Here is a 15,144-nt window from a genome sequence, read left to right as displayed (position 1 = left end):
CTGGGGATAAACAGAAAAGAGCTTCATTGAGCAGGGCTGTGTTTTCAGTGGTTGTCAGGCTAAAGTTGATGTGTATTCCATCTCTTCTGTTTGGTCATGCTTTTAAAGCCAAACACAATATTTTAGTTGTATATTCTTAGGACTACGAAGCCAGGAGCATTTAACATTCCTTTTTGGAAGAAAAGCATTATGGACATGATTTTTAAAACGCCTTCAGGATTTGAAGATATGAAAGAAACATGTAAAAAGGAATTATTTCTTTTTATTCTTTATTTTCTCTTTATTCTTCATTTTTTTTTTTTTTGACCCTGAAGTCCATCACACTTTGTTCTATTAAAAACTAGAGAGTCCTGCCTCTTAGTTGTTACCTTTGGGGTGGCTGTTTTCTGAATATTGTTCCAATTCAAGTTTTTCACACAAAGCCTAAGGGTTGCATATCCCATATACTCATATACACTCTGCACTATAAAACTTCAGTAAACTTAGAAGTCCATAATCAGCCAACAGTCTATGACCTGTTTTGATGCTCCTGCTATCAGCAAAACTTCCTCTTGATAACTGTTCTAAAAAAAGGTTAAACAATTTTCCTGATAACACTAAAAACTGCAAAAAAGTAATCACGTTTGGATGAAGTGAAAAACTGATCAATCATGGAATATATTTGTTCACTGCTGTAGTTAGTCCCCAGTGATGGGGCTCACTCAGATCCTCAGCTTTTCTCAGTCTCAAGTTTTTGGTTCCTGATGTTACACTGGATATGTAGGCATTAGATTTTAATCATTTCCCCAATCTAAAAATAGAAATTGTTCATTGGGGGGAAAGACGTCTTTTATTTAAACCTTACTTCTGGGGGATTCTAATGCTTCATTGCTAACCCTTATTTTCGTACAGCATACCTGGACTCATCACACAATATATGTAGTCAGGCTTTGGAGAATTTGTTTCAATTTACATACAATCCTCCAAATCCTCTGGCGAGCCTGATGTGAAATCTGATACAGCCAGGACTCCCCAGCAGGATCTTCCTTTGCTCTCGGTGTTAATAGCCAAAGGCTCCAAGGATCCCTCCCGGGAGGCGCGGTGAGGCTAAGCAGTCGGGGAAAAAGGGAGATTGCCGGGCTGGCTGCGCTGAAGATTTACAATGTACTTCTTGCAGGCGGCTCAGCAACCCCCTCTGTGGCTGTGGGTGTCTGGTGTGACAGAGCGGAGAAAAGCTCTCTAATCTCCCAGTGCCTGCCTCTGCCACTCAGCCGCTCCCCTCCCTCCCGCCTTCCCTGCCTCCTTGCGCTCTCCCGCTCTCTCCTTTGCCTTTCTCGGGGAGTTTCAATCCCTGAACGCAGTCAGAGTAGCCTTGGCAATCCGGACCTGGAGACTGTGTGTACACACACAGGCACACACGCGCACACACATGCACACGCACTCGCACACACGCACTCCGGCTCTCCCCACGGGGATACAGAGCAAACCCGGAGCATCATCTACCTGAAGGGGATGGCCCGACCGGACACTTCTTGCTCACTTGTCATCTCCGGAGGTCAGAGCAACGTCGGAACGAGGGAGGCTCGCTGTCCGGTCTGCAACCTCACGCCGTTTGCCGCCACCGCTGCTTAAAGTGTCCAGGGTGGAGGAGACGTCTTCTTCAGGGCAGATTCCCGGCGCAGCTCTGCGGCCCTGGGACTTCGCCCGCCTGGTTCACCCCGCTCTCTTCTTCCCCGGCCATCCTCTCGCCCCCGGGTGCGGAGTGCATGGCTCGGGCGCCTCCTCTGCTGCTGCTGCCGCCGCCGCCGCTGCGAGCACATCCCACCCAGAGGACTGAACGCCACCGCTGGAGTGGGGAGAGAAAGCGGAAGCCCTAACTTCCCTCCCCACCGCTCCCTGTCCTTTCTAGCCGAGGACCCGTTGAAAGGCTCCCGCGGATAGCCAGGCGAGAGCTGGGCGCTGGGGAGGGTGAGCCGGGAGCCGCAGGCGCACAAGGGGCGGAGGCAGCATGTGCCCCGGCGCCTCGCGCCGGCCGGAGAAGTAGCGCGCGGTGGGGCGAGCGAGACGCTCTCTAAGTTGGGCGCGTCCCAGAGCTCGCCGCCCCGCGCCTCGACCGCCACTGTCCGGAGAGAGGCGGGGCTGATGGGGGGCGCCGAGGTTGCTGTCGCCTGCGGCCAGAACCCGTCTTAAAAGAACCTGGGCCGGCGTCTCCAGGGTCCCAGCTAGCGTCGCGCCCTCGGCCCGCGTGCGCTCTCTGATGCCTGCGCTGGCGGTGGCCCGGGTGGCCCGCCCGCGGGGGGTGCCGGAGGGGGCGGGGGAGGAGGAGGAGGCTGTGTGATGGCCCTGGACGGCGAGCGGGGGGAGCAAGAGGAGGAGAAGAAAAAGAAGAAGAAGAAAAAGAAGAGGAAGAAGAAGAAGGAGGAGGAGGGGGCTGAGAAGAGCAGCTCACCCTTCGCGGCCACCATGGGGGAGAACGACGCCGCGCTCCGGGCCGGCGGCAGGGGGATCTCGGACCGGTGGACGGACTCCGTGGGGGTGCGACCCCGCACTACCGAGCGCCACATCACGGTGCACAAGCGGCTCGTGCTGGCCTTCGCCGTGTCCATCGTGGCGCTGCTCGCGGTCACCATGCTCGCGGTGTTGCTCAGCTTGCGCTTCGACGAGTGTGGAGCTAGCGCGGCGCCGGGCGCCGACGGCGGTCTCGCCGGCTTCCCAGCGCGCGGGGGCAACGGGAGCCTTCCGGGTTCCGCCCGGCGCAACCACCAGGCTGGCGGAGACTCCTCGCAGCCCGAGGCAGGCGGGGAGGCCACCCCTGGGACCCCGTCCGCCCAGCCGCCGTCGGAGGAGGAGCGGGAGCAGTGGCAGCCGTGGACGCAGCTGCGCCTGTCGGGCCACCTCAAGCCGCTGCACTACAATCTAATGCTCACCGCCTTCATGGAGAACTTCACCTTCTCCGGCGAGGTCAACGTGGAGATCGCGTGCCGGAACGCCACCCGCTACGTCGTGCTGCACGCCTCCCGGGTGGCGGTCGAGAAGGTGCAGGTGGCCGAGGACCGGGTGGCCGGGGCTGTCCCGGTGGCCGGTTTTTTCCTCTACCCGCAAACCCAGGTCTTGGTAGTGGTGCTGAATAGGACCCTGGACGCGCAGAGAAATTACAACCTGAAGATCATCTACAACGCCCTGATCGAGAACGAGCTCTTGGGCTTCTTCCGCAGCTCCTACGTGCTCCACGGGGAGAGAAGGTAGGGAGGGAGGCGGTGCCCGGCACCGCCCCACCCAGCCAGGCTGCTCGAACGACTGGGCGGCCGGCGACCCGGGGGACCGGGCTGGCTTCCCAGACCGAAAAGCAAGGGGTGGGTGAAGGAAGCGAAGGTGGGGTAGGACCATCACCCAGAACCCTTGGGGTCTCCCAGATGCCCGGGCTTTCTCTGCTGCCGACTCCACACACTCACCAGCGCCGAATGGTGAATGCCATCCCCCTCCTCTAGTCTGGAACTCCCTCCCGTCAAAGTCCCTTAGCCAGCATGGCGCACAGCAATTTTTAAAGGGTAGTGTGAAATCTGAGCGATGCCAGGGTGACATCAAAACTCTGCCAAGATACCGTCGAGGGAGATAAGATGGCAGTGCAGGGCAAAATCCCCCCCCCCCCCCCCCGCCAACACGCCCACCTCGACTGTTACCTGGCAGGCACGGAGCAGAGAGTGAGCTTTGGCTGCATAAAGTTTTCCAAAACTGGAAGTTGAGATTTGGAGCAGTACGAGCAGGTCCAGGTGACAGAGTCAGGGGGAGGGCGACAGGGGTCCGGAAGAGGCTGCCATGGCCAATGCCAACGAGAAATGTCCTTGCAGGTGCTGCCAGCTCTCTTGACACAAACATAGAGTGACTCTAGTTTTTTGCTGTTGTTCTTGAGTTACTGCCTCTGGAAATAACTCCAGTGGTGAAAAGAGTTCGGAAAGCTAGCGGTCAGTCTCAAATGCCTTGTTAATGAGTGCCTTTGATGCTTTTTAGATGTGGGCAGTATTTTCCTTTTTGTTTTTTTTTTCTGAGAGGCTGTGGGGCTTTTCACCACTTGTTTAGAGTTCAAATTTCGTAGTTAAACAGAAGTGGGTTCAAATCCCAGATGCAGCACTAGCTGTGGTGAAGGCTTGAAGACGCTGATGAATCTAAGTAACCAGCTCCTGACAATGACTACCTCTAGTGCTTATCCAGCAAAATATATTAACTTAGTCCCACAAGAACCCTACGTGGAAGGTGCCATCCACACTTCCTATCTTACAGATAGGGAAATGGAGGCACAGAGAAGTCAAGTAATTTGTCACACAGTGAGCTGACAAAGCAGGGATTTAGACCCAAGCGGTTTGGCTCCAGAGCCCATATTTTTAGTTTTAACTTGGTGACAATAATAGTAGTACTGTCCTCACAAGATTGTTGCAGGTGTCCTTGAGTAAATGTATTGAAAAGCACTTAACCCTATACCTGGCATATAGAGTGTCCTCTATAAATATGAGCTGTTATGAGTGTCCTGTGATAGTCAGCACTCAAGCATATTACTGAGTGAATAAACATCTGATTTTCACTTTTTTGCCCTAATCCATTGCATTTAAAATAACTTTGATTAATTAAGTGACTACAGGGCGAGCAAACAACCGAAATGAAGTTAAAAAAGGAATCGACAACCTTAGAAGTAGAGGCAGGTTGGAGATTAGCAGTGATGCCCCTGGCAGAGCCTCTCCTGTTCTCAAATGATTTTCACAACAGCAGAAAACTGGGGCTCAGAGCAGCCCCAGGGTCCTGAGATCAGTCCCAGGTGCCTGAGATCAGCAGGCTTGTCAGTGGAGAGGTGAGACTCAAACTTTGGTTTTCTGATGGACGGGGGCTTATGGTGGCTGGAAACTCCCAGAAGTTGTTACTGTATAGGAGGCTGGGAAATTTCAGTGTGTTATGGGAGAACACAAAAGTTTTATTATTTATAGAGTGCTATGAAGCAACCTCAGATCGATTTTCCAAAGCTTTAGTAATGGTATGATAGTTAAAGCCTCCTATAAGTGAATGTATATTCATTTTCAAACTCCTAAGATCAGATGTGGATAATTTAAACCCTCTTTCACCACTTCCTTTAACATATTCTAAACAGTACAGAATAAATACATTTTTTAAAACCCACCATCATATCAAATATGGGGGAAAAGGCGTAGAAGGCAAATTTGCATGTGTTTGGAAACAAGCTTATGTCAAAATGTCAATAGTGGGAGTTGGATATCACTGATAAATCTTGCTCTGGTGAAATAAATACTTCCAACAAATCCTGTGTTTTGAGCCATGCCAAAATATATTTGTTGGAACTGAGCTTGTTTTGGTCAGTGCATTCAAATTAACGGGACTCTTAAAAAGACCAGATGTTTTTGCTTGACCCATAACTGTTTTCTTGTACCCCTAAGTGCATGTTTGTGTTCAAACTCTCTCCTTCAGTTTTCTCCCAGAGATGTAAATGACTTGGTTGAAAGTTTAACCTAGAGCACATGTGGCTGTATTCTGCATCCTAATAGAAAATCTGGATTCAATATTTCTGGAGCTCTCAGGATGGTTTTGTTTCTAAACAGCATCTTAGAGAAAGTCCTTGTTTCTCTTTGTTTTTTTTTTCCCTTCATTACCGGAGTGAATATGATAATTTCTTGAGTGTTTCTAACTGGAGTTGATATGGCAAAGGAAATCTCTGTTCACAATTATGTGACCATTACATCTATTAAATCTTTTTTTTTTTTGATTGTTGTTGTTACTATGGCTACTGGGAGAATTTTTTAAACATACCAGTGTCAGGAACTCAGCCAGGTTTGGATTTTGATTGGTGATGATTTCGTCCCCCAAATGCTCTGTAATTTGATATTTTAAAACACTTTCCAAGAGGACATAGATGTAAATTCTAAATTTTCATTTGATTAATGATTAAATATCATGGTCTTTAGTTAGTTGTAGTTTTTGCCAAGTTAATTTTTGGATAATTTTCGTAATAAAAATAAGTATTTATTCTGCCAATGGGGAGTCACAGCAAGCAACTGGAAATATTTAAAAGAGCAGTACTACAATTCAGTCCACCTTACTTAGCCTATATGGCGACAACTCATTAATACCCAGGAGTCAATTGATTCTTTGGTTTACTTCTCGGAGGTCTGAGAGAAAGAATTTGGGTGAGGGCAGGAAAATTAGATTTCACTATTGCTATATACCTATGACCCTTGGAAGGTTTTATTCCCCCGCTAGGCATTGGGTGGGACCTGGTTTTGTCCTACAGGGAACACTTACCTTTTCTGGTTCCCATAGTGCACTGGAGAAAGGTAGAGGACAGACTCTCTCCTGAAACCCAAGGCTCCTCTACTTTCAGTTGATAGTTGGGCTAATGGGAAATTCACCACTTGTTGAGTATTGCAAATAAATAAATTCTCTTGAATTTGAAATGTTTACACACAGCAGTAAATTATCTCCATTAGGCAGAACACATACTCATTTTTTTCTCGAGTTGGTGCATAGCAGGCAGATAAAAAGGGTGTGTATTTATGCCATAGTATCCTATAGTAGAATATACTTGCTTAGAATTAGGTATATGTTCATTTACCTGAAGTAATTGCTGCTCTCGGGTAACCAGATGGCAAGCATACCCATGTTCAAAGTAGGATACCTTAATTTAGAACCAGATGGTTGGATTGAAGGAGGAAATTTACTCAAAGTAAATGAATATTTTATCCACTTTCAAAAGGGAGACAGTTGTTTTTTTTTTGACAAACTTTGGGTCTATAACATGCCACAGTTACAGAAGACAAAGTAAAAATGGGTGGTCTTTTTCTATAAAGGATTATTTTAAAGAGAAACCATGATCTCCAAATAAAATGGGAAAATAACATTGTGGTTCTCAGAGAATTGCAAAAAAATCTCTTGCAAAAATCTTGTGGAGAATCTTGTGGAGAGAATAGAGGATTTTATGGATAGGCATTTGATCTTCTGTGGTATTAGTGTACATGGTTTGTTGCCTTGTACTTTCCTGGACTGAATTAATAATCATGATATTTAATAAAAACTTGAAAACCACCACATGGCTTTTATATTGAAAGCAGCCTCATTTCTCTCATTCACTCTGGTGAGGAGATACCTTTATATGAGCAAGTTAGAGTTTATGTCTTTTTGCTCCTCTGTAGAAGGCTCTGAACTGAAAAATCTGGAAGAACCGGTTGTTTCTCTCTCAAAGAGTTAAATTATTTTGCCTGTGTTTTTATGTATATAAAGTACTCTAAATTCTAAACAGGGCCTATCTGCTCTGGATCTCTTTGAAACAAAGGTGGACCAGTCACTGGTTCTCTGGTATTTGTTTGGTTTGCAAAGCATGTTTATTTCCTCAAACCAGTTCTTGCCACTGGGTATGGGGATGGGCTTGAGGCAGTAGTACAGGGTGATGGTTTAGGTTTGTTGAGGATGGGGACATTTGTCCATGTGATGACAAGAATCAGACTCCGTTCTTTAAGCACAGCTTCAAAGAATGATATAAAAGGAGCAAGGAAGAAATGATGGATCTTTAATACATGAATGTTTTGCAGTCTGTAAGGAAGGGTGTTCCTCTTCACCCCATGCTCATTCTCCCACCAGCCAGCAATGACAATCATCATCATTGTCAAAATCGCCCACTTCCTTTTAATTATTTGTCTGTTCCTTATGTGCTTTCAGATTTGCAACAGTGGCTGGGTTCCTCCAGAGTTTTTCAAAGTCCCATGTCATCCTGCTTTTTACCACTAGAGAGTGGATGCTCTTTCCAGCAAGTAGAATCTCACTCACTACCTAGAAACTGGGAGAATATGAAGATGAAAGATATCCCCCCCCCCCACTCTTCTCAATTTCCTGGCCAATCTGGAATGATTTCACATGGCTACAATGTATGGTGGTGTTGGGAATAAGACTGGCAAGATTGGGTGGGGCTGAAGTGGGGTGAGGGGGCCCCAGCTCACCCCTCCTGTCTTCCCTGCTTCTGAATAAATGAGTGGCTGCGTGGTCTAGGGAGCTCTAGCACTGATTTTCCAGGGATGGGTTGAACTGATTCCTCCCAGTGTAGACCTATGTTCACTTGCAGGATGAAGTTTTAGTTTAATTATTCAGATCTTTCCCTATGGCCACACAAGTGAAAAAAAAAAATCAGAGGATGGGTACACAAAGAATGAAGTTTAAAATTACCACTCCTGGTTACTTTTCATCTCTTTTAAGAATAGGTTCAGGCTGCTTTTGGTTGTATTGCTGGATGGAAGAGCATGTGTGTGCTTAGTGTGTTCAGGGACTCTGGATCCAGGCTGCCTGGGTTCATGACCTGACTCTGCCACTTATTAGCTTTATGACCCTGGCCAAATTTCCTAATTGTTCTGTGTCTGGTATCCTTATCTGGAAAATGGGGATAATGATACCCTGTTTCATAGGGTTCTTGTGAGGATCACGAGTTAAGTAATAAAGCACTTAGAGCCATGTCTGACAATTGGTAAGCTCTTTTGTGGGTATTAATATTATTATATTATTCCATGGCTGGAGATCTACTATTTGCATTGGTACAAGGTCATATAGCGTCAATATTCTTGCCTTGGGGTTTTTCCCTACTAGCAAGACAGTGGGGACAATGGTCACCGTGGACATTTCTTCCACTGCTCTTTGGTTTGCCCCCCCAAGCAAAGTTAAAAAGGCAGAGATGAGGAAGCAGAGCCTCTCCACCCTGAAGAAGAGAGTGAAGAGAAGCATTGTGGTTTTGCACAGCAAGAGAAAGCCATGCTTGGTCCAGGCACTGAGAGCTGGAGAGGGCCGAGAGAGCAGGAAGAGAGTGTGAAACAAAGGGAACGTACAACTCTCTAATTATGGTCCTGCTCTCTGTCCAACAGTGAGAATAGCAGAGACCAGTGACTGAAGGGTTGGGGGCGGGGTGCCTTCCTTGTTACTGGAAGGCAGTGTGACAAATAGAAAAAACCCCATATACCAAAGGAAAGGCACACTAGTCATTTGCTGTTATTGTTCCCAAGACTTTATTTGAGTTCTGACAGTAGTGGTACTTCATAATACTTACATCATGCCGTGCCTCCTTCCAATATTAAACAAATGACTCTCAGACACTAGTTTATTTATTCTTATGAGAACCTACTATTCTGGCCTGCAAAGGTAATTTTAGTGCATTCATAATACTCTTCATCAATAGTGATCAAACACTCAGGACTCATTTTTGATAAGAGTATTTAGTACATAAATAGGAAAACAATTATGAATATTGTGCTCTGTTTTTATAACACGATTATTCACACATGCACCACTTCCTACATACATATTGCTGGCATTATTGCATTATGTTTTTAGTTTACTAGAACGGTTATTTAAAAAAAATAGATTACACGCTTGCTTATAGCACTGAATATTCAGCAGGAGTACTTTTCTTTTGAAATGGCAGAGGTTTAATGACTCATTGAAGTACATAAAAACACACAGTCTAAACAACGACCCATTTTGGCTTAAAATGTTTTGTCATTGAGTAATAATTTGCATTTTGATTAACAACCTTAACTTTAAATGGGACATGCGTAACTTCCATGACCTTGTAACTAAGTCCATCTCCTGCAAACAGTGGAATAGTAACTAGATGTTCCATTGGAACTTTTCTTTAGATCTTGGGAGTTTTTATTAACAGTCTGAAACTGTTGCAACACCAGGCAAATTGCAATTGCAATAGAAGGAAGCTCAAAGATCATTTTTCACTCCTGTATGTGTGGTATGCATAGATGTGGTCCAGATGGAAACCTCTCCAATCGGGCATGCTGTTTGTGAGGTTCTCTTGGTTTTCCACAGAGAAAAGTCATGAATCAGTCTGAATGCTAACAGTGTCATGCAAATGTTGGTTTCCTCTGCATATTTTAACTTTACAAAAAGGCAAACTGAAAATAATGGAACAGAAATTGTTTTGATTCACATACAGTAATTTGTTGGCAATATCAACCAATGTTAATGCATTACTTCTGCTGGATCTTATCATAATGACTTGACACAAGTAGCTTGCCTAGTGAACTTCTGCAGAAATAAGAAGAAATCAATTCTCTGTATCCTTCAGAGGCAACACAGAGCTTTACACTCTCCTTAGCTCAACCAAAATGTCAAATAGGCAAGTTGTTAAGAAATAAAGTAATTTATTTTAGATAGAAGAGAATTAGAATACATGTATATTATTTATATTTCTCTAGTTATGCTAAAGTGACATTCTTGGAATGACACTTCTAGGATGTCACTTTTGGAAATGGCATTTTTTATGGTAAGAGAGAGATTCATTAAAAGATAAAAATGATTTTGTTTAAAAAGAGCAGGAGAAAAACAGAAAACGAAATACTTGTCCCTATTACCTTCTGCCTCCTGCTGTTTTATATTACTTCTGGCTGCATTTACGTATCTTGTATCCATACTGTATGTTAAAATGTTTTCTATTTTTAATTAATTTTTTTGTATTTCTTCTATCTGGTGTCCTGCTACCACCTCTGACTTACTTCGAATTTACTCAAAACCCAAATTCATTATTTTCTACTCCAAATCACCTTGTTTAGAGGCCTCTTTGATGTTTTTAATGACAGTAAACAGAAAAGAAGTCTCACTTCCACCAAGTTGAAGGCAATCCTAACATACATACGATGAAGACAGAATGATATTTTTGAAATCCAACAGACACTGTTGCCTGTTGAGGAGACAGAGACTTGAACTAGGTCTCTTTGTTAGACAGGCGGGTATCGAGGGTGAGAGAGGTGTTAGAGATGGACTGGCAGTGCTGAGACTTGGTAAAGCCAGAATCTGTGAGAGGACAGACAGCACACTAATTTAGTAAGTGAGTCAACACTTTTTTAAAGGCTTATTTCTGTGCCACCTGGAGTCTGCCTCACTTCTTCATCTGCTTCTGACCTTTAAAATACTACCCAGGCTTTAAGAACAATTCTTACGCTTCTTCCTCTGTGAAGCCTTTTCTGTTCCTAAGGCAGGTGGTTCTCAACTGGGTAAATTGCCCACCCCCCCAGCCCCACGGGCTTTTGGTTGTCACAGCTGGGGTGGAAAGTGCCACTGGTACCTAGTGGTAGGGGCCCTGGGATGTTGCTACACATCCTACAGGATACAGGTCAGCCCCCAACAAAGAATAATTATCCAACTTGAAATGTCAGTAGTGCGGAGATTGAGAAGCCTTGCTTCAGGAGAATGTAATGTCTTTGTACACTTTCCTTTTTTGTCATGGCTTTTTGTAGAATACCTGCTTAGGTATTTGTTTAATTTCTTTCACTAGAGTATAAACTCCTTGAGGGAAGAAAGCATATATACTTACCTTTTTCTCCTCAGTGTTTGAACACTCAAGAATGATGATTAAGAGAAACAAATGCATAATAGAGCTTGTAGTAAAAAACTATTTAGCAGTAGTGTAATTTAATATTTAAAAAAATCTCATCAAACTCAGGGAATATTTTATTTCTCAATTTTGTTCAGTTATAGAATCTCGAGCTTGGAAAAGACCTAAAAAGTAATCTAGTCCAACTGCTCTTCGTTACCAAGGGACTTCTTCTGATTTCCTAAATACTGAATTGAAATTCAATTGCAATCGTCCTCAGTTGCCAGACTGTGAAATTGGTATTTCCTCATTTAGACATTATCAGAATATATGGTGGCCCTCTGTGCATAGCTATATACTGTGTGTATGTGATTCATTAAGAATATTAATTGCAGAAAAAGGCACTAGATGGTATATTCCTTTCAACCCTGAGAATCAGTGATTTAAACTGCTAGCTTTTCTAATATATTTACTTACTATATAAGGCAAAAAGGGAGTACACAGTATGATTCTTCTGCGTAAATGTTTGGTTTATGAATTTCTCATTAACCCAGGGGTATTTAATCTTCTACATCTAATAAATTCCTACCCATTAATTACTTAATGCCAAAGACACCCTTGATTTTTACTTAATGATTAGTGCATTCTAATTGCAACCCTTTTGTTGAATTCTTGCAGAACTTTCCCCCAGTATTATTGGTTGTCTACCTTATCATGACCTTAAGGACAAAAAAGGTTATATCTTTTTTTTTATTATTATTTTTTTAAATTTTATTTTATTATGTTAACGTTAATCACCATACGTTACATCATTAGTTTTGGATGTAGTGTTCCGTGATTCATTGTTTGCGTATAACACCCAGTGCTCCATTCAATACGTGCCCTCTTTAATACCCAGGCTAACCCATCCCCCACCTCCTCCCCTCTAGAACCCTCAGTTTGTTTCTCAGAGTCCATAGAAAAAAGGTTATATCTTAAAAAAAAAAAAATCCTACCATGTACCTAGTATAGTGGAAAGCTCACACGCAGCAGACAACGTCTGTCAGTGGTGGAACTGGAGTTCTCAGATACTTGAAAGTTAAAAAGAACACTTTCTACTCATATATGCAATCCTGTAGGTAACTTTTAAACAACTCAGGAAAGAAATATCAAGCTCAGTGGACATTTCAATTAATAAGATGGAAAGATGGGATTCAAAAACGTTATGGAAGACAAAAGCATGTGAAGAGCAAATTGTAAATGGGTACATTTTAACTGAAAGGTACTGACATTTCATTAAACAAAACTATATTACTATCGATAGAAAATCATAAGGAAAAATATTACCATGTACTGGCATTTTTGGAAAGAAGAAACTTTATTACCAATAGTCGAATTAAAACATTGTTTATAAGTTATGGCTAAAGATTATTTTACTGTTCTTGAAATATAGTTAGTTGTTACTCAGATGCAGAAAATGTGATTTCTAGACCCGGCTTTGTACTAATTGCCAGTGTAACTTTGGACAAATCACTTAACCCTACTGGAATTCCCTTTTCATTTTAGAAATTTATGAGAGCTGGACAGTTTGTTTCTAAGACTGCTTCCAACTTTAATCTTATATTTGTCTGAAGATTTGTAGTTAAAACTTCTTTCCCATACATTATATCATTTTATCATCTCGACAGCTTTGGAAGGAAAGCATAGAAAGCATTATTATTTTCCTTTTACTAATGAAAAAATAGGCTCAAGCTGTTACCCAAGCCTGGTAGGTAGCAACCCAGTACTGTTTCTAAGATAACTCCCCAAAATTCTGTTTCTGAGAGTACATATACAGTTAATCTTTTAAAATGTCTTTAACTTTCAAAAAAGTAGACTCTCAAGGATAAATGTAAGCTTCATAATGTTAAAAAGGTATAAACATTTACATCTGATGGTTTGAGCCAGGGATAGCCAATAAGATTCAATGCACATGTCAACTCCTATTGATTGCTAGTAGCTGCCTGAAGTGTTATGCTGAGAATAATTTTGAGGCCAAGTTTGGGCTCAGTGGGAAAGTGTGCCATGTTAGATTAACGAGGAACATTGTGGATGTTGGAGAGGGGAGTGGTGGCAGAACTACTTATGGGGGAAAGAGTCTTTTAAAGAAATGACTTCAGTACTTAGTAATGTTTTATGAAGGGTCTGATATTGACTTGCCTTATATTGAGTTTTGTAACTAGTATTATCAGAAAAGTTTAATTGATTTGTATCATGCATGTTTTCCTAAATAATGGTTTCTTTTTCAAGTTAAAAGAGTGTCCTTAAAGTTAGTTTGAGTATTTCTATTTGTAACCATAACTGTGAAAGAATGTAGAGGTTGCTTCTAGTTAGTTTTAATGAAATGCAACTTTGCAGCTTGATCTGAAAAGTTGAGGGCATTAAATGTACTTTATATAGATATATACACACATATGCACATCAACATGTTTGTTATATAGATATTTATTATATAAATTTGCATGTATTATATTTGGTATATATATTTGGTATTATTATGTTAATACCATATATAACACCAAATTATATATGTTAATACCATAATAATACCAAAGTTATAGTTTATGTAATAAATACATATTATGAGTTGTAAAAACGAATAGTCTCTGGATTATTCGATATAAATATGTGTTAAACCACTCCAAGAAAGGTTAAAGACATTGTGAATCAGTGGCTGCAATTTATTAACTGCCTGATGGTTGCTCTTCATCTTTCACTGTGATACATGCTTTATATCCTCTTTACCTACTAAGCTTTACAGTACTTTTTAAAAGTTAGGCTTGATTATTTCCTTTCAAGCAATGAAAACCTAAACCTTAGAGAAATTTAGTAATCCTCCAAGGTGATATGGCTGAGAATGTTGTAAAGCCAGAATTTAGGCCAACTTTTGTCAGGTTTCAAAGTCTGTAACAAAATCAGATCGTGCCTAGCTGAAATTTGAAGGTTCAGATATTTCCCACTGGTGGTCTATATTCTATATATATCTGAGGACAACTTTTGGATTTTAGTTTCACTGTCTTAACTTGTACACCATTAGAGGAGAAAATGGGGACATACCAAAAAGGAGAACTGTTACTCTCCAGTATTTGCCAATGGGATGCCAATGAGTTGTTTTTCTGTAAAGTGTAATGTTTTGTCTAATAAGCACTGGTCTGGGTTTAGAGGATTTACTTTAAATTGAGATAAAAAATGTCCCCGAATAATTTTTATCATAGGGGAAATATATATGAATTATACTTTCATGCTATTCATGCACTTAAGTTCGGTTCAGAAAAAAGTACCTTGTGATTTGGCAAAATATATTATTTTATCAGCAGAAGCATGTAAAAAGGTCATAACTTAACTGAAGCCATAAATGTAATTGAGAATGTCATTTTCTTTTTTCCAGATTCCTTGGTGTTACTCAGTTTTCGCCTACACATGCCAGAAAGGCATTTCCTTGTTTTGATGAGCCAATCTACAAGGCTACTTTCAAAATTAGCATCAAGCATCAAGCAACCTATTTATCTTTATCCAATATGCCAGTGGAAACTTCCGTGTTTGAGGAAGATGGATGGGTTACGGATCACTTTTCACAGACCCCTCTCATGTCTACATATTATTTAGCCTGGGCAATCTGCAACTTCACATACAGAGAAACTACCACCAAGAGTGGGGTTGCAGTAAGTATTTTAAACTTAAATATGTTCTTAGATAATGTACACACTGTATAGTAATCTGATATCTGGATTAACACTGAATCATTTTTATCCTCTTCAGGTCTTATATAGCTAAATTCTTTTGTTAACCCTTGG

The 15,144-nt window shown here is 42.2% G+C and overlaps 1 protein-coding gene across 1 annotated transcript in view; it reads left to right on the top strand.

The window, feature by feature from the left end:
- Positions 1-2,129: 2,129 nt before the first annotated feature.
- Positions 2,130-15,144, top strand: part of TRHDE (thyrotropin releasing hormone degrading enzyme) — a 364,092-nt gene continuing 351,077 nt past the window's right edge. The window contains exons 1-2 of the mRNA XM_021678576.1: positions 2,130-3,221; positions 14,739-15,012. Of these exons, the coding sequence (XP_021534251.1) occupies positions 2,317-3,221; positions 14,739-15,012 (1,179 nt within the window). The 5' untranslated portion in view covers positions 2,130-2,316. The remainder of the gene's footprint in view (positions 3,222-14,738; positions 15,013-15,144) is intronic.

The sequence above is a fragment of the Neomonachus schauinslandi genome, chromosome 5 (assembly GCF_002201575.2).
Source record: "Neomonachus schauinslandi chromosome 5, ASM220157v2, whole genome shotgun sequence".
In the NCBI taxonomy this organism is placed as follows: domain Eukaryota; kingdom Metazoa; phylum Chordata; class Mammalia; order Carnivora; family Phocidae; genus Neomonachus; species Neomonachus schauinslandi.
The sequence above is the reverse complement of the archived record's forward strand: the minus strand, read 5'-3'. Positions and strand labels throughout refer to the sequence as shown.